General features: G+C 41.6%; 1 protein-coding gene across 2 annotated transcripts; it reads right to left on the bottom strand.

Moving 5' to 3' along the window:
- Positions 1–25: 25 nt before the first annotated feature.
- On the bottom strand, positions 26–19,288 carry LOC136430561 (ATP-binding cassette sub-family C member 4-like). 2 transcript variants are annotated; one of them, XM_066421281.1, is made up of 31 exons: positions 19,026–19,288; positions 18,398–18,571; positions 16,945–17,061; positions 16,641–16,751; positions 16,216–16,324; positions 15,736–15,951; positions 15,353–15,442; positions 15,024–15,185; positions 14,505–14,632; positions 14,068–14,317; positions 13,287–13,568; positions 13,047–13,136; positions 12,484–12,675; positions 10,715–10,809; positions 10,272–10,358; positions 9,937–10,033; positions 9,177–9,359; positions 8,455–8,598; positions 8,124–8,161; positions 7,521–7,786; positions 6,791–6,870; positions 6,343–6,493; positions 5,831–5,937; positions 5,608–5,731; positions 5,034–5,134; positions 4,450–4,641; positions 4,190–4,281; positions 3,673–3,832; positions 3,048–3,220; positions 2,425–2,530; positions 26–1,805 (listed from the first exon to the last, which is right to left on the bottom strand). In XM_066421281.1, the coding sequence occupies exons 3-31, from the start codon at positions 17,016–17,018 to the stop codon at positions 1,617–1,619; spliced, it is 4,089 nt and encodes a 1,362-aa protein (XP_066277378.1). In that variant the 5' UTR covers positions 17,019–17,061; positions 18,398–18,571; positions 19,026–19,288; the 3' UTR covers positions 26–1,616. The 2 variants fall into 2 exon arrangements, with proteins under 2 accessions (XP_066277378.1, XP_066277379.1); XM_066421282.1 differs by having other exon boundaries at positions 19,117–19,288.
- Between the last annotated feature and the right edge of the window lie 561 nt (positions 19,289–19,849).

The raw sequence follows: 19,849 nt of genomic DNA, 5'->3' as shown, positions 1-19,849 counted from the left end.
CACAAGAAGAGACAAGAATATCCAATACATTTTACTTTTTATTTTTGTCTTGATTTCAGAACCATACGAATGTTACACGAGTCCAAGCTTACTTGATTTTGTGGATGACGTCCTCTCGACACACCAAAATTGACGTGAGGAGGCCCAAAACAGTCTATCAAATGGCCAAAGTCGTCACAGGAAAACGGATAAGGTCTCCAAGCAGATGCTCGGGTGAAAGATCGTAATTTTTCGGACGGCTGCTTCGAGATTAAGTTAAGATTAAGATTAAAACTAATTTCTATTTTCATATTTGTTTTAGGAGGTAATAAGCTTCGTTATGTTGTCCAATTTCAGAAGATGGTGCAATCAACTGGCACAACTGTTATGATTTTACTTTTTTTAATATCATAAGAAAAGTTAGTATGGCCTTATCTCCATCTGACATATTATCAAAGAATGTTACATTTAAAATTATAACTTACATATCTGATTAATGCATATGTCATTGAACACTGGTATAGCACTCACGAGACTATACAGTTACACTCTAATTTTTTCTTGTAACAATGAAAGATTCAGGTTTGCATCGAATATGAGGCATCGTGTCCTATCACATCACCAAACGCAAACGAAACAAGAGTTCCACGACCTCATATCTCCATGAACAATTCTATTCATGCAAATGACTTACACATTTGCATGATATTTGCTTGGTCATAAACACCTTTATCTAACTTACACATGTTGCAATATTGACAGTCCTATAATTTTCCAATTAGATGATATATGGTGTTTTGCAGTAATTATGCAATTTAGGAATTTATTTGCATAATTGGTGTCTGTTGATGATCCACTTTCCATAAACTACATACGTAACATGTATTTGAGTCTGATAATGGAAAACACTGCAAATATAGATTTTCCTCATTAGCTATGCAAATTAAGTCACAATTAGCATAATTTGCACTTCATTGTGTATATCTCTATCTAAGCTACCTGCATACTAAATATCATGGAAATCCGTTGTTCCTTTGTTCAGTTATTTTCCTTAGAAGATTTTCACAAAAGCGCCCCTGCAGTTCCAGAGGAAGCTGCTAGGGGGCCCAAACCTACACCACTTCTTTATTACATCACAAGCTATCTGCCACCCAAAAATCAAGACCACAGCACGTCCAGGTCAAAAGATACAAAAATTGAAGTTCTGCTGCAGTACCAAGGTCACATACCAAGGACCCAAAATCGACCTTGAACTTCGGCTTCACAACACCTGCCCACATACCAAATATCATCGTTATCCATCAAGAGGTTCTTGAGTTATGCTGACTACAGTAGTGCGGAAACACAAACAGACAGACAGACAGACAAACACACACACAGACACACCGGTGTCTAATTTTGCACTTCAATGGTCATAGCTAATGCGTAAAGGACGTTTTTGTATTATATCGTCAATTCTTGAAGTATTTTTCTTCTTTTCTTTACTCTCTTTTGTGAGCTATGCACACTTAATAGAGGTTATTTGAGAGAGACAAAATATCGGATGTCCGAAAACGCTTGAACTACGGTTCACTGAAAGTCAGATAGCTGAGACCGCCTCCATGTTCATGTCCCTATGACGTCACGGGAAAAACACTCTAAAGTCTTGTGTCCATTGTCTCAAGCTCGGCGTGCTTGCGGTGGAAACACTGACGCGCGATAGACCTCATTCGAGCGGCCTCGTCCGTCCCCAGCTCTGCCACAAGACGCCCAAGCTGCCCGCTGTCACCTGCCTCCAGTAAACGGTAGGGTTCTCCGAACTCTACGACTCGGCCATCGGCAATTACCTGTGGTAAAAAAACACAGAAGACGACTATCACTAACATTTCATAGACATCATCGCCTATCATATTTTCGTTAATCAGTGAAATATTGTTTTGCGAAGTTTTTGTCTCTAGCAAACGTAAAAGAAGGTGAAACACTGATCTGCTTCAATGTGTTGTATCTATACTATATGAATTGGCTGTTGCGCTGTAGTTAGTTGCGTGTGCCAATACACAGTAACAATGCCCCTGCAGTTTCAAAATAATCTACTAGGAGGACCGAACCCATACCACATGTTCCCGACCCCATGTGCCCCAAAACCCCAGAACACAGCATATCCAATTGCAAAGCAGAAGATATAAAACACCGGACGTTCCGTTGCTGTGCCAGGAAAAGTCGCTAGGGGGTCAAAAACCGACCATGATATTTATCCATCAAGATATACCTACATATCAAATGTCATAACAATCTATCCATGGCTTCTTGAGTTATGCTGGCGAAAACGGGTCGGAATAACAAGCACAGACATACCCAAAACAATACCTCATTCACAAAGGTATTAACAAAGGACTTGATAGGCATGCGTGGTAAAATATAGTGGTATAGCAGCTCTGTACTTGTCCCCCACGGTACTTTGCCTACCATGATCCTGCCCGAGTCGATGACCGTGTTGAGTCTGTGAGCAATGGTCAGCACGGTGCAGTGTTCAAACCGGGACCGGATGACCTGCTGGATCAACTCATCGGTTCTGCAGGCAATAGAGGGAAATACAAAAAAAGTTACCATCTGATGTTGAGGGTTTTGTAGGATATATCTAAGGACGTCTTGTGTGCGATATAATCGTTTGTTGTTGATGTATCGTCACACATTTAAGCCCTGTCTACAATTCAGAACCTTCCCATGACTTGCTTTCGACCACTCCCCAACCAAGGTTGGCGCTGGGTTAGGAGTAGCATATTCTTGCTCCACTTCATAGTCAGCTGGCACAGGCGACTTTTGAAGACTATTAGACACCCTCCTCGACCAACTCCAAACCACAGGTTTTGCGGGACGTTGCTCACGATTAACTCCCAACCACGGTCTGGAGACGGTCGGGAGGCCATGGTCGGCTATGTGACAGGGGCTTGAGATATTGTATGTAGCATTTATCGTTTTTGTTGGGAATACAATTTCTAACGTATAAGATATTGGTGTATAAACACGTACGGAGATTAGCGTTGCTGAATTAATCCTAGAGACAATCATAAGCACATGAAATAACCAACCTGGGGTCCACATTGGCCGTCGCCTCGTCTATGATCAATATCTTTGTCCGCCGCAGCAACGCTCTGGCCAGGCAGACCAACTGCCTTTGACCCACGCTGAAGTTTGTCCCACATTCGGCCAGTTCAGCTTCCAGTGCCATCGACAGCTCTCCGACGACATGCTTCAACTGGACCTGAGTTTCAAAGTACATTTTATCAGTGCTTATAACTGGACACAATTAAAGATAAAAGCAGAGCACTTTTCTTTGTGATCGTCTAGCCACGGATATTATGTTCTAGCAAACCTTTCATTTTTTTAAGAACTTCGTTGATGGATGTAAATATCACATATATCATAAGGGTCGGATCTACAAAATGTCATATAGACAGGCTGTGTGGACCAATCACAAGCCTCTATTAGTTATACAGCCAAAACGTCATAAGCATGGGTTAATGAAAAAGAAAGTCGTGCATTCATGATCGGCCAATAATGCACACTTTTAGGAATCAGTGATGCCATTGGTGCGATTTCACTTTTAACAATGTCAGTGTCAGCATGGATTGGCTGTTATCGGTGACTGGCCAGAGTGATTATCACCGTAAACACCGATTGAAATGAGGATCATCAACCCATTATTATTCTCACTTGCTCCAATGCACTCCACAGTTCCCAGTCAGTGTGCTGATCGAACGGGTCCAGGTTCTTCCTCAGACTCCCGGAGAACAGGACGGGGTCCTGCGGGATGACACTGATCTGACTCCGCAGGTCGAACAACCCGATCGTCGAGATGTCCACACCATCAATACTGGCGAAACAAATCGCACATGGAACCGTAATGTTTTCTACGTGTAGAATCGTGGTCTTGGCACAGTAACAGTATTTTGTGATAACATCGACGCGTGTCTTTTTGTCCAGGTTGCCTAAATAATTGGCATGTTACAACGATGCATTATGATGATAAGTAGAGAAACAGTACGAAGAATATTACATTGTAGATGAAAAGCAATGCATAGATGCAAACACTGTGAAGAGTGACCCTTCAATTGATGCATTTTTGGCCACGACACATGGGCGAGGGCATTTTGACTAGAGGACATGTGTTTTAACATTCTCTTGTTCATGCATAGCTAGGATATAGTAGATATACAAAAGGTCTACTTACCTGATGCTCCCTAGGCCCTCTATCTCAGCCATCCTCAGCAGCATGTGCATCAGCGAGCTCTTCCCTGCGCCAGTCCTCCCAACGATCCCAACCTTTTTAAGATATGAAATTATATACTGAATTCCTTATTTTTGCGGGGACTTGCTTTCGCGATAGGAGGGGGAAGATTTCTGCGATTGAAACAAGTCTGTAGTACAGTAGTAATATTGCGAAATGGAAATGAAAGAAACAAGCAGATGGCAATTATGTAATATAGCTACCTTCTCTTGAGCGGAAATTGATTCACTCAGTTCTTTCAAAACTTGAGGGCCGTCCTTGGAGTACGAAAACGAGGCATTCTGCAGTTCTATGGAACCGTGCTGGGGCCAGCCGGTGGGGGGTTGGACCTTCGTTTCCGGTTGTACTTCCGGGTCAAGTTTGGTGTACTCCAGAACTCTTTCCGCTGATGTCATCTGGAGGGGTTAAACAATTGGCATGACGTCAAAACATAATGTTTTTTTTTCATGTAAATACACGTACCATTTCTCGACGTCATTGTTTACAGATAGAATACAGATAGAATATGCACACGAAAACATATTGGTGTTGCTATTTCTTCAGGACAAAAATAGGACTAAAACATTACTTCACTGTTTTTTGAACCCATCGACACATAAATTCAGTCTTTTATAAGAGATGTCATTTTGACAAAATCTTTTTCTTTTAGTCCTGAAACACTAATCTCCAAGCAGAAGTCAGGAAGGCCGTTAAATGTAACCAGACTGGGGAGCTTTCCAACATCTGCTTGGAGATTACTACAATACACCAGGATAGCTAAATACGTGATATGTGAATATGACCTCACCATCGTCTCTACCTCCGTACTGAGTCTAACGGTCCATTGGAAGAACACAGTCACAACGATGGAGTACGACACCGTCAGACCGACCAGGCCTCCATCTAAGCCTACGGCGATCAGGAAAATATTGTTCTTTTCAACACATGTTTAAAAATGCTTTCCTGTGCGACGTTTAGTTAACTCATCGGCCATGTCAGCTTCATGGGGGCCTGAATGGAGTGCACTATCTATACTTCTTGCCGCATGGTGGTGTAGTGGTAAGGATGCGGTCCCAAACGTGACTGAAACGATACCACTCCCCACCCCCATCGTTACGCCTTGTCTCTCCTACTTACATCAACATATATCCTGTGGAAGACTGACTGATGTATTGAAAGACAATAGGCCTGTACCATATCTTACACCCGGATGTGATGCAGTATACTTTGCACGGTGCGTCACCAACAAGTTATGAAAACACAAGCGTTCAACGAATCGTTCTCATCACAGTTGCATAGTCTACAATTTTTTTCCGTGCAACGCTGCTACGTTACCCCCTTAGTGGCAGTAAGGTAATGATTAAAACGATATCCACACTCACTGCTAGCAGCAAGTACACTACAGAATGTCACAGACGTCACAAAAGCAGCGGTCAGCAGGTCCAGCCGGATCGCCAGCCATCGCGTTGTGCACAGGAATAGGAACCAGGCTTCTGAATGGAGATCCTGGAAAAGAAAGTTTCTTTGGTTTGTTTACAACATCAAAAATCCATTGTTTACATACTGTTGACTCGGTAGGTTTTGGAAATTACTCATTGTTCTCACCTGATGAGCGTCAAATTCCTGTTGGACGATTGTGTCGGCAGCGAGAGCACGGATTGTCGACAGGCCTTGTAGAGTAGCAGAGAGATGGGAGAACACCGGGCTTCGGGCTGCAGTTAGAGGTATTACTTTAGTATTGGAAAATTCCATTTCACTTATTCCTAGCAGTTTGCTACCACGCAAGAAAAAAGCATTCGTCATTTAGCTTTGACCATTTGTACCTAAGCTGGTTCTGGACGATTCTGAATTTCCTGTCAATGGATTAGGGTATACATTATAAGTAATGTTCAGTAGGATGATGAAGCTTTCATGTCATATTTGACCTTGATACAGCAGGCACTGCAGTAGGAAGTTAGTCCAATGGTAATGGTCTGTGTTTAACTGTCGTACTCTTTCCCGTAAGTGCCAATTAATACTAAGTAGAGAGAGCAATCCTCCAGCATTCAAAGCAAACACTCCACTCACTGGGAACCGGTGCAGACGCGTTTTATTAGCTCAAGACAAAAGCAGCTTACTTGTTGCTTCAAGTCTCTTGACGTCCCTGGAAGTGGCCAGGAAGTAATGCCGTATATACAAGAAGATGAGCAGTAAGGGTATGACTGGAATGAACACCCAGGGGTTGACGACGCCCACCATGACAACGACTCCAACGGTCAGCAACGTGTACTAGGAAGGACAGCGATAGAATTGGGGAAAATAAGTATTTTTTATGATGACCATCGACTAGTTGGACTGCCCTGACTTTATGTATTTCACGGCAAAACCAATGCATAAGATAGGTAGATTAATACATGAATAGAGGAAGGACTAGAGCAAATGTTTTTACTGTAATTTGGTGCCGTTTGATCTTTGACTTCTCTTCAAGGCATAGATTCTTTTATGGAACCTTCTGATAGGAATGAAATTTTTCCCTTCATTGCGAAACCTGCATGGCAGTTTTCCTTATCAAAAATGCCTACTTACTTGCACAAACTCCACAAACTGCCATGGCAGCTGTTCATCTAGCTGCCCCATGTCCTTCGAAAACCGATTCAATATGCGACCTGCAAAGAAATATTTTGAAACTGAGAATATTTTCAAACCGACGACGCAATACCATAACGGTACAGTAGGCCCCGCCTTCGAGGCGTCGCCAACAAATGCTCGGCTCTCTACAATAGCCACTACATATCGTCCTTTACATCGAGCAACGACCCTGGAGTAGCGTGCTAGCGGCATGCGACCGGTCCTTCTCGCTGCGCTAGCACTGGCCGTCTCTCACTAGCCAACCTCGTCGCCGCCTATGGCCAAGAAGCACCGTGCTTGGTTGGCAAATTTCCCTCCAACAACTGGACTATCTGATTGACTGACGGTTGGCCAGGGCTATCTCGGCGAGAAGGACGGACCGTAGGCCGGTGGGCCAGGGAGTTTGGGAGGATGCTAAGCCCCTGCCTGCGTATAGACAAGTCCGCATTAGTTGCGTGTTAACATGTTTTTGGTTTAGGTCAAGTTTGCAGCCGAATAAGTGATTTCTTAGGCTCGATTACTAGGCCGCACAACGGTGGGTCAAAGTAGAAAACAACTTTTTCCCCGCAAACCTTACTTAACCCCAAAAAAATGCTATTGCCCAACTCACGTGCAAGTGTTACAGAGCCCTCACATATACAAAATGTATATAGACACAAAATGGAAACTTCGAGAAATTTCAACTCACCGACTGGATTTGTGTCGAAGAAAAGAATCGGCGTCCTGATGATAGCGTGGAACATGGTGTTGTGCAGATTGTGCGACGCCATGATGCAGTTGTAGAACATGAAGAGTGTACGTACAGTACTCAACACCACCACCGCAACAGTGACTCCAGTAAACACGTACAGGTAGAGGTTTGTATCCACTGTTGGCGTGGTTGTACCTTTCTCAGATATGTTTTGAGATGTGTTTTGGGTTCTTATGTTCAGGTATTCCTCTTCTTTTGCCGCCCTGTATAAAAAAGGCGATGTCATACAATAAATCTTATAATGTATAAAACTCCATGCAATAAAGCTTCTAAGTTAGCAAAAGTAATTGATTATGAGGGCTAAAAATATCAAGATCCAGACGATATGACGTGGACTGTTTAACAGAATCTTTGAATAAGTGATAGCTGCAGACCTGCTAAAATAACATCTCAAGCAAGATCTATGTTTCGTTATCTTCTGATAAGCTTTACACGAGTTACAAAACCCCAAATGTCGTCTAATATGTTCCCTCCTCCGATTCTCTGATAGCTAAATGTGTAGATGACATTGTCAACTAATAATAACAATCAAATTCTTACCAATGTGCAAGCCACCAATCCGTGAATACGTAGGAACCCTAGAAAATAGAAGTCAACAAGTATGTTTCTGTACAGATTAACTTTTCATATCATGAGCACCCAAAGAGGCAAATCTGGTACAGTTGTAGTGAACTCTAATAATCTGGCAGGGATGCGTCTTCTTTGTTGACATTTTGTTGCCCTTTGTTACAAATAGATATTGATAGAATATTAATCTTAATGCTGTAGTTCATAAGTTTATCTTTTAACCAGCAAATCTATATTTGGCCATTTGCAGACTCAGGAGAATACTGTGGTTTGATTACGTATGTACGCTATTGTCGTTGCGAACCTGATAGACGACGTTCAGCACCAAGGACAGTACCAGTCCTAACTTCCCAAACCCGGCTGTCAGATAGTCCCAGTACACTTTCAGCGACACGCCACCTTCAAAACGATCCTCGTCCTGTTCCTCTGCGGCTGTGTTGTCCGCTGGCTGTTGAATTGATCAATGGTATATTTCAACAGATGGGTATGGCAAACAGTTCATATCATTATATAGACAAGTATAGATTAGTCCTATTAGACGTAGTAAGATATCACCTTCTTTTACGTTATATTATCACCACTATATGTATTCCTTTGCTTATCACCATGACCTGTACTTAGCTTGTTTAAGCAAAATGTGCAATAAAGGTCTTTCATTCATTCATTCATTCATTCATTATTGTATCTTAAAACATCACCAACGTTCACCCTCTCATGACATGTCAGGCCCACCGCTTGTACATGTCAGGCATGCTATTCGTGCTTTTCATTGCGTTGGCACAGGCTAGCCAGCAGCCAATCAGATGCACCCTCCTCCTGGAAAGCTACCTGCCAATCACGTTGCCTCTCGACCTTATACAGAGATGTGATTGGCTGGTTATAACGGCTAGCCAGCGCTACCGCAGCGAGAAAGGCAGGTCGCAGGCCGGTACGCCAGGGTCGTTGCTTGACGTATACAAACGACGGGCCTGGTATGAGACGAAGCCCATGTTACAAATTCAAAGATAATCAAGGGAAACATTGTACCTCGTCATCTATGGTGTCCAATGCCTCAAGCACACCGCTTCTGATCGAGCTCTGTCTTTGAAGCAGCCGTTTAGACGGGAGCACCGTTTGGCTATCGTCTTTCTTTCCTGCGTAGATCAGATCGGAAAAGGCGAACCCTTGTTCAAGTAGTTCAGGGTACGTGCCAACAGCAAGCTGTTTTCCCTATGGTTAAAAAAAGGATATGGAAGTTTCTTATATAAATGTGTTACTGTTTCCTTATCCGACTATTTGTTGATTATGATCTTTCCTTATACCGTTAATGAATGAATGAAGACTTATTGTATGTTCGTGCCCCGAGGTGCTAGATACAGGTCGTTTAACATAAACCTATTAGTAACTAACATGTAAGTGACATATACAGTGATATATATATATGCAGCCTAGTAGAGCCCCACGAATGATCTTAATAAAGCAGCATTTATTGTCCTATTTCTCAAGTCAAATGCAATTGGAATTTGCCCAAGTTAGGTATACAGGCAATTTGATATACTAGTACCTTCATCATTCGTACTGCTGGTTTTTGTGAACGAAATAGTCAATCAAAGTTTCTGAATGCAATGCAGTCGAACACAAACGTTGAAACACGCAATTTCCCATGCCAGTAACGAATTCGAAGCTAAAATAAATTTGTGCTAATTACCCATGCTACGTATAAGGTGCTATGTCAAACCAATATATATAAAGTGTGCTGGCTGTTTGTTATCTTGAAAGTACCGTTTGTTGTGCTAGAGTAGAGTACCTCGTTCATGATGAGAATCTGATCAGAGTGGATGAGATACTGAAGCTGGTGAGTGACTAGAATTCTCACTTTGTTCTTCAGCATTCCTTGAATACATCTGAAACAAGGAGTCTATTTATTTATAATCAGTAGATCATAATGTTAAGCAAAAGATTGCATAAGAATGTTTAGAAAATGAAACGACATTTGTGTTTGTTGTGTCGTATGTTTTGTGGGTTTAAGTAAACAAGTCACATCCAAAAGTATCAGGGCTTTCCTAATGACCGGTATCATATTTTAAGAATACCTGTCTGATTGTCATACATTGCATGTGCGTACAGTGATATTTCTTTTACCTCTCAAAAATGAGCCTGCCGACTTTGGCATCCACTGCACTGAGTGGGTCATCCAAGAGGTAGATGTCAGCATCTCGGTACACAGCTCTGAAAAAAGTATAGAAAATAGTAAAGATGCATTTGAATACCTGAACTCGACAGTTACTTGTACTAAGTATCCCAAAATAACGAAGTCAGCCTGGAATTTTCAACCCTTAATATTGCATGCTCTTTAACTGTTGACAAATGTTTAAAACCAGTGCAAGCCAAGCTTGAGCTGTATGATTGTTTATTCCAGATTGTTAAATGACAAATCGCTTGTAGTATGTTCCTGTAAAGTTTAACGTAAGTCATTCTTATGTCTGCTTGCTTTCAACTACTTGTAATCAGAACACACAAATGTTTTGTTGTTACAATGGCTATCGGATATTGTTATCAATATAAGCATCCTATAGCTAATGTACCGTGCCAAGTTGATCCTCGCTTTTTGTCCCCCACTCAGAGTAATTCCACGGTCACCAACGAGTGTCAGATCTCCGTTCGGCATGGCCTCCAGATCCTAGGGCCGGGGATGTCGAATGATTTAAGCCTGTTTTGTAAGGAGGCCAAAACAGCACATGCACTTCTTGCTCCGTGCCACATCTGCTAATTGATTCTACACTCTACGGTATTCAAACGTATGTATCATAATCTTGCAAAGGTTATGGCTCTTCGGATCAATAGATAACTAAAGAATCACATAAAGTCAACGTCTCTTTAAAGCACGGCATACAAATCATACTTGTATGATATGAAAAGTAAGAGAAGGGTTTTGTTAACCCTCAAACCACCGTAGCTTTTTTACGACTAATCTTACCGTATGGGGTCAAAACTGACCCCACAATGTTTTCTACAAATATAGCTTTATTGGTGACTATTTTTGTAGTTTGTATATATGTATAGTTTAAGTAATCTATAAGGGACAGTTTGACATATTAGGTGTGAATAATTTCTGCTCATTATCATAATTCATGCAAAAATAGGGAACATCGTCTTTTGCAACTAACGCTATTCAGACAAGCGGGCTATTTTGAGGCCTGCGCCAACACTTGATGTCATATAGCATCTGAATGTCTTACGCTAAAACAACCAAATTTGGTCACCTTTGCTAAAATTTCGTTGGCAACAATTTTGTTTTAATGAAATATCTAATCAATGTTTCCATGTTGCTATGGCAACCGGTTTCTTAGAGCCATATTTGGGAAAAAGTAGCTAATTTGGGATTTTACAATGTAATTCTAGGGCTGTCATTCTAAACTGCACTTATTTTCTTACATCATTGCCAACCAATTTAATTCACTATCACTTTTATGATTTAATATTCAAAATTTGTGCATATTTGATTACGTCATCGGTCAAAATCTAAGATGGCGGACGATATGATTAGATTAGCTATAACCGGCTATTTCAACCTCAAATTTCATCATTACCATGTTTATTCAAACAGAAACAATCTAAATATAAATGTTTGGGTCCATTTTTATTGTGTTATTAGGTTATATGATGAAAAAATGCTTTCAGAATAATTCAAGATGGCGGAACCAAGGTGGCGGATTTCGCTAATGTAACTTGATATGGATATAATTTTTATGACGTCATTTTGACGTCGTTCCTGTTGCCATCTACAAATAACGTCTTTGGATATATTATGATCTATCATACATAATTTCTAATCAAGTTTTATCGTGTACCTTTGAATTATATGGAAATACCAATTTGTTGGTTTTCGTCAATTAAATCACATAAATGACGTCATAATACGTCGCAACGTCATTAATTTTTACGTTCATTTAAAAAAGTTGTTTTTTTCACGTTTCTACACAATCATATTTTGTAACTATGATCATAATAACCCTTATCGTACATGTTACTAGATGACAAGTATCAAACAATAGGGAATAAGAGTGCAGATTTTGCTGGGGTCAGTTTTGACCCCACTGGACCATGCGTAAACTTTCTAGAATAACTTAATCAACAATGAGCCAATCTCGGTAAAAACTTGCGTGAAGTTATAAGACATATATACAAACAAACTCACAGAAGAAATTTTGTTTTCGACTCGAAATGTCAAATTGGCACATGTTGATATACGCCTGGGGTCAGTTTTGACCCCATACGGTGGTTTGAGGGTTAAGCTGTAGTTTGAGGTACACTTTATAATATATATCATCATCATCAAAGGAGGAAAATATACCTTGCTCAGTCCACAACAGTCAATGATTTTCCAGTACTTCAGGCGTTCAAACGGGAGGCCGAAGACAATGTTTTGTCTGACGGTGCTGGAGAACACCCATGACTGCTGAGCTGCGTACGACACTTGACCGTCAACTTTGACCTCTCCGGATGACGTCGGCAACTCTCCAAGTAGAACACTTAGAAGAGACGACTGAAACGCAAGGAATTTCATCCTCGGATAAATAAGACAGCATAAGTTTTCGTCTGTGAACTTGTTTATTCCATGTAATACAATCTCTACATGAAATGTATCGCATTGTTGCTGCGTCATTACATGTATCTACCGTTGTCGTTCAGCTAAGTACTTTCAATAGGAATATAGTGTTCTTTGTTCAACAAAGCAATGAACACGATCATTTTCAAAGTACTGAATACATGTTACACCGTTAGAATACCAAGACCCTGGATGCAATACTCATCTCTGATTGGCCACCATGTGAAATCTCGCACAACTCGCGTCCACATAGTTTGCGAGATAAGACGAGACCATGACAAAAGTAATCATTATGGCAGAGATCATACCTTCCCAGATCCCACGGATCCCACAACAGTAAGCAGTTGTCCATCAGGGACCTTGAAGTTCACATTCTTCAGGGTTTGACCTTCTTTGGACTGCGAAAGAAACAGAGGTGTCTCCCATAAAGCGTTCGTCGATGAAACAATAGTATTCACGGGACACCGTGTAGACGTATAAACTTTAACCAATCATGAAACAGATAATCTTAACTGCATTGAGAGCAAATTAGAAAATGTTTGAAATACCTCATCCCATTTGGCCGAGAGGTTGGACGCCACGACTGAAGGAATAATGACCAATGATGGACTTTTGTCAAGCGTGTAGTTTACATCAGGCATCGCCTTTTCTGAGAACGAAGGTTTGGCTTTATCCTGTTCGTCATGCACGTGAGAAATGAACGCATTGTTTGAGAACCCTTGCAGGCCCTTTGCTTCTTTTCTGAGATTAGAAGTAGGACGTCCATCTTCATTCTTCTCTGGTGCATCTGATAAAGCCGGATGTCTCACTTCGTCCAACAAGAGAAAGTTCTGTCGAAAAAAATCGCAACGGTTGTTAAACGCCAGTAGGCAATGAAGACGACGAATATGTGTTACCATTTTGACAAACACAAATATCAGATTCAGCATGTATCAAATTCTAGAAATGTTTTCATGGTATTACCAATGTAGGTTTCGGCGCATTAGACAGTCAGCAATGTCACTACAAAAGTTTTTTATCGCGTATGAGCAAGTTATCTATGTCAGTGCATACGATTTTGTAACTCTGCTGACATGTGGAAAATAATGGGAAGGCTTATAAACGCCGAAAGATATATACATGTAGCTGCTAAAACTATGAGACAAGACTTGCTGCTGCCTTCTTATATTCTTTAGTACTGGAGCATAATCATTGCGTTTTTAAGTTTAAATTCATATTGAGTCTATGTAAAAACTGAAGCATTGCATTGATCAATGACGGACTCGTGAAGCCATTATCGCAGAGAAAAATGTCCCCGCCTCTATGGCGTCGGCAAAAGGGCACCGGTACCTGTATCCTGTGGATGGCGATCAGCACCTCGGACAGGAACTGCACCGCTATGGGGAGGAACTTGAGGAGCGTGAACTGTAGCACGTTGTACAGCGCGATTGCCGTGAAGACTTTGGAGGCGGTGATGGTGTTTCCCAGTAAGGTGTACGTCAGGAAGGCCAGTAGAGAAATGACGCGAACGGAGATGAAGGAAAAGGTGAGGTTCAGACCTTGACATGTAACAGCTTTGGCTATTTTCTGTACCTCACATCTGTAACGGAAAAAAGATAGTCATGTTTTCAATCTTACCCTGCATATTGGTCGAACACTGAAGCACCAAACACAATACAACGTTGTGTCGGCAAAGTTTGTTACGAAGCGTCAGCGGCCTAAAACGTGGTTTCCTTCCAGTGTTGAGCTAATTGGGGAAATAGATTGAAGAGTCAAACGATTCCCACCTTCGCTGCTTTGCGACCAGTTTGCCAAACGGTTCCTCCCATGTGTACATTTTGATGACTCTCATTGCTGAGATGATTTCACTCATGGTCCGAACCCTCTCGTCTGTACGATGTGCCGTTTGTGACCTATCACAGCAAAGGAACACTTGTCAATCGTTAGCCTCCCTTGCAGGTCTCCCGGGCGGCGCCGGCGATAATTTGTGGGCGGCACCACGGGTTCCCCAGCAATACGATTTCCCCTGCAGACTCTGCCCCCGATAAGTTGAAAATCGTGAATCAGCGCTAAAAAAATCATTTCCGGCGCCGCCCGGGAGGCTTGCAAAGGAGGCTAGTCAATTATGCAGGGTGAAATTTTGACTAGTTACGGACAAAAATATTTTGTTTTCCCACCTAAAACGTTTTCAGTTTTCAACTGCGTTCACAAAGTTTGTGAAATATCACAATTTGTATGTCAAATATATGTCTGTTCTTGTATTATATTACAGGTTGTATCTGTGATGTTTAGAACTGGCTTTAACTGAATTTGCTGAAGAGTTTTCCCATGGCCGATTGTACGGGAAATAGAAACACCATGAACCCTAGTCCCGCAAGGCATGACGGTCCGAGCTCACGCCATAGTATGGCACTTACGACGATTGCTTCAACCGGTCCGATCCAGAGGTAGTGAATAAACTGAAAACCCTATCAAATCAAAAAGACATTCATCAAATAGTTTCTTACCAACATTTCACACAAATGTGGAACACAAACACTAAATGGATGAAATGATTTATCTACCAATAGGTGATGATACTGATTGATCATACCTTAGTTCGATTAAACCATTCTAGAAATAGTTATGAACTTACAAGATCGAATCTGTTGACATCATTCGACATGAGATTAACGATCTGGCCGGTCGTGGTTTTGAGCAGAGCCGTGTTGCTCAGTCGCAGTGCCTGATGGGAAAATAGAAATGATCATCGTCCTTGTGTCAAGGTCAACGACAAAACAAACTGTTTTACTATTTTCTATTGGAATGTATTCAAAATTCAATATCTGTTATTTATGGAAAATGGAATATCTGTCGTTAAAACGTCCATAAACATAAATTCAATCACAAATCTTTTCGAAAAGTGTGTTTAGATTTTTTTATTAATGCTGGGGTTTAACGCCTGAGGCCCTCATGATGGGGCCGCCGGCTTTGCATCCCCCTCCGAAAAGACGAATCCAACCGCACATAACACACAACCTTTTTGTAGATCATTGAGCAACAGGCCACTTTCTTCCTCCAGCCCCATCGCGTAGTCAAGAAGTATATTTGGTGGTGCACCATGCCACTGAGCAGGGCGCATGCGCTGATGCCGAGCGCACACAGGTAGGCTTCTGTCAGCGTCACGTGACTTCCGGGGGAGAAGTAGAGAATGAGCCGACTCATGAGCAGCGGCTGTGCAACCTTCATGGATTCCTGTGAAAAGGCGTCATGTTAAAATAGCAGGGCCTGATACATACTTCAATCCTTTTGGCATATGCACGCATATCAACACATGGATACAGAAACTATCGTGCTCCCTCTGGCAGAACATACAGAAACTGCATTGCTCCCTCTGGCAGAACATATTGAAACTGCAGTGCTGAAACACAGACAGACAGACAGACAAACAGACAATCTAAAAAAAGCAATACTTCACTTGCTTGGGTGTTACCAAATACTACAACGGCCAAATTGTACCTCAAGAACCAAGGGTATGCCTAGCAAAATCCATCCCTTTCCATAACACCTCCATAGGGCTCGAAGTAGGCGAGGTTTACTGTAGTTAGATTTCTCCATATTCCATGCCCTGTAAAACGGGGTATAATGAACAGGCATAATGAATTACTTTTCATAATGAACAGTCTCTGAATGCGTCCTTTATCTTGCTTTACATGTCTGAAAACTTCAGGGAAGACGACATGAAGTTACTTGACGGCGTGGAAATTTATCTTACATATGTTAAGTTATAATAAGCGACTGGCCCAAAGACGCAAGTGGTCCGAGCATCACTTAAAATCGTCAGATATCGTGCTCATCAAAGATGCTGAAAAATCCACTGTTGGTCTGAGCCAAATGCACATGTATTCAGAAAACCACAGGCAAACGTGTGCTAACTATCATACCTTTCCAAGTCAGTCCGCAGCTTGCACGACGAGTCCTCATACAGAACGTTGAACATGTCATCCTCTTCTAATTTACGCTTATACCCCACTTTAAACAATGGGTTCAGCCACCTTTAAGTATAAAGAAGACGAGTTATCCATTTTGATTAACAGATATATTCTTAACATTTTAACATGTGTAATCAAAGACAGCAACAATGATGGTGATAGGGTTAAAAATCTGCCTTGACTAGTGTATATTTATTAGACAGGGAAGTCAAGTCATGTTCATGATGCAAATCGTTGACGTATTTCTTTTACTTACCAAAACAATAGTCTCGACAAGGCGTTCGCCGTTGCCATCGGATTGGCTTTCTGCGCTCTGACTTTGCTGTCCATGCCTGTGACCGTTGTTGTTTAAGAGGTACTAGGTAAGCTTCACCTAAACGGAACGACGAAATCCAACCATGTGTCAGGCAATACTTCTAGTCATTCTCTGATCACAACTTGCGTACTGATAATAGGTTTGTCTCTGGAAGTCGCATGGCACGCATATCAACACAAGGATTGTTAACTATTGTCGGCAATTGCTTTGTACTGTTGTGCATAGGTTATACAATGTATGTCAAGAGTGTCTTTCAATTGAGGTCACAGAAAGTTCAGTGTTGTCAGTTTAGCAGTCCGGGTCTATGCTAAAGGTATACTATAATGAAAGCTCATCTGTGTTGGTAGTAATCATAATACAATGCTAAACTTTCTTCCAACTTTTTAACATGTGTAATCAAAGACAGCAACAATGATGGTGATAGGGTTAAAAATCTGCCTTGACTAGTGTATATTTATTAGACAGGGAAGTCAAGTCATGTTCATGATGCAAATCGTTGACGTATTTCTTTTACTTACCAAAACAATAGTCTCGACAAGGCGTTCGCCGTTGCCATCGGATTGGCTTTCTGCGCTCTGACTTTGCTGTCCATGCCTGTGACCGTTGTTGTTTAAGAGGTACTAGCTAAAGGTATACTGTTACAGTAAACGTCACTGGATTCGTGCACAGCAAACGTTTCTGTGTTTGTGTATAGGTATGCTAAACCAATCATCACTGTATAAACATTTGTATATACAGGCACAGGGACATAAATCATTATTAAGTATATCTATAGGGTATCAGGACAACTCGGCCCATTTCCAACTCGGCCCATCGCAAATCTGGTCAACTCGGCCCATCGCGGTGGTCAACTCGGCCCATTGCCGAGGTCAACTCGGCCCATCGCCAAATTTCCACAAAATAAAACAAAAAACAAAGAGACACCTTCTAAACCACAACCTCATGACTGCAATTTTTAATATTTACCCGCCGTGTCATGGGTAGTAACATACATGTACATGTTAAGTAACAATGTCTCCTTGCCTAATTGTTAGACAACTTCGACTTGTTGAGGTTTTTGGAGCTCCATACCGCTGGTGGTTTTGATAGGCAATCAACATAATTTTCATAGAGACCATGTTTTTTATCAGAAAACTTCGAACTGTTGACTTAATTTGAGGTTTTTGGAGACCCATACCACCGTCGCTTATAGGTAATCAACTTGATTTAATACAGACCACGTCTTTTTGTCAGAGAACTTCAAACTGTTGGCCGAGTTGACTGGGCCGAGTTGGTAATGGGCCGAGTCGTCCGACATTCGAAGAAAGGTATGATGACAAATTAACCACCAGGCCACCACATATTTTGTTCCACTGTGTCTTGTTGTCTTTACCCATTCTATTTACATACTCACCGATCGAGTTTCACCTGCACACCTGTTACTACTGATGGCGTCTTTCTGCCGAGTCGAAGGACGAGAACACTGCTAGTGTTTGTGAGTCCTCACATGCCATGAGCAGTCCCATTCTGAGGCACAGGAAGCACGATGTCTCAGGTTGGAACCCTGCAGCTGCCAGTTGCGCCGCACCTACAATTTTTGGGGTCGAAATGGCTTCCGGTTCAGATTTATATATAATATTGGCCAGACCGGTTGGTTGGTTACGTCACAAGGCAAATGCCTCTAGGCAGGGGATGGTGAATGACCAATCGACAACAACCTTGAGTCCTTTTAATTGCACAACCCACATTATTAATGTATCGTATCATTCAATAGTGAATATTGTCAAATAATGCAGGTAGTCTATTCTAGTATAGCACTATGAAATGTACAGAATGTTAGCAATGTAACATCGATAACGTTTAAAAACATACACCAAATTTTCAAGAAAGAAACGAGTGTCTCTTACCATGCAATGCGAGCCTAGAAAAAGGACCTACTACTACTACAGGAACATAAATAACTTTACCCCTCCCCCACACGTGCATACAAAGCTAAAATTCATCTAAAAAAATCCTGGGGTTTATGACTGCATTTTACTTACCCATACGTTTTGGTGAGCCCTTTTGTAGTTATAAATACAACGTACACACCTTTACGACATACAGGTGTGTGGTTTAGAACACAGAGGTTACCTGGTGCTCACATGAGTCCTTGGGTGATCAGGTGACAAGGAACGGGCGACTGATCATGAAAATAAATGCCTGGCAGCGATCAGCTTTTGTTTAGGGAACAGACTATTCTCCAAGCAGAGGTTTTGGTCGAGTGGGGAGGTGGTGGCCGGGGGTTTTTACGTCTGCGAAAAAAAACCCGACCACTACTACCCCATTCGACCAAAACCTCTGCTTGGAGAATAGGAACAGGCGGCAACAATGTGACAATGGGGGGGGGGGGGGGGGGGGGAGAGATATGTCGCCACAGCTTGGTCAGCACTATACATGCATGTTTCGCCTACAATTGTACGTATATGTATCTAAAATATATGCATTTGCATTGGCGGAAAATTGATGCACAAAGCAATGACCCCCCGAAATAAGTCAACTTTCCCTATATCCCTCTTATTATCATTTTTGTTTGTCACTTGCCGTAAATGATACACACGAACTAATAACGTCTGAAAAATCACAGAAAACATAGGCCTGTATGTTTACCATATAACACACTTGTATGACACTGCTGAAGATAACAAGATATGATGGACACAACAGCTAACAAGAGTTCCGCGACCTCATATCTCCATGAACAGTTCTATTTATGCAAATGACTTACACATTTACATAATATATGATTAATCGTAAACACCTTTATCTTACTTACACATGTTGCAATATTGACAGTACTATAATTTTCCAATTTTATGAATGTCAG

This window comes from Branchiostoma lanceolatum, chromosome 3 (genome assembly GCF_035083965.1).
Source record: "Branchiostoma lanceolatum isolate klBraLanc5 chromosome 3, klBraLanc5.hap2, whole genome shotgun sequence".
Taxonomy (NCBI): domain Eukaryota; kingdom Metazoa; phylum Chordata; class Leptocardii; order Amphioxiformes; family Branchiostomatidae; genus Branchiostoma; species Branchiostoma lanceolatum.
Note: the sequence above shows the minus strand (reverse complement) of the source record. Positions and strands in the feature narration are given on the sequence as shown.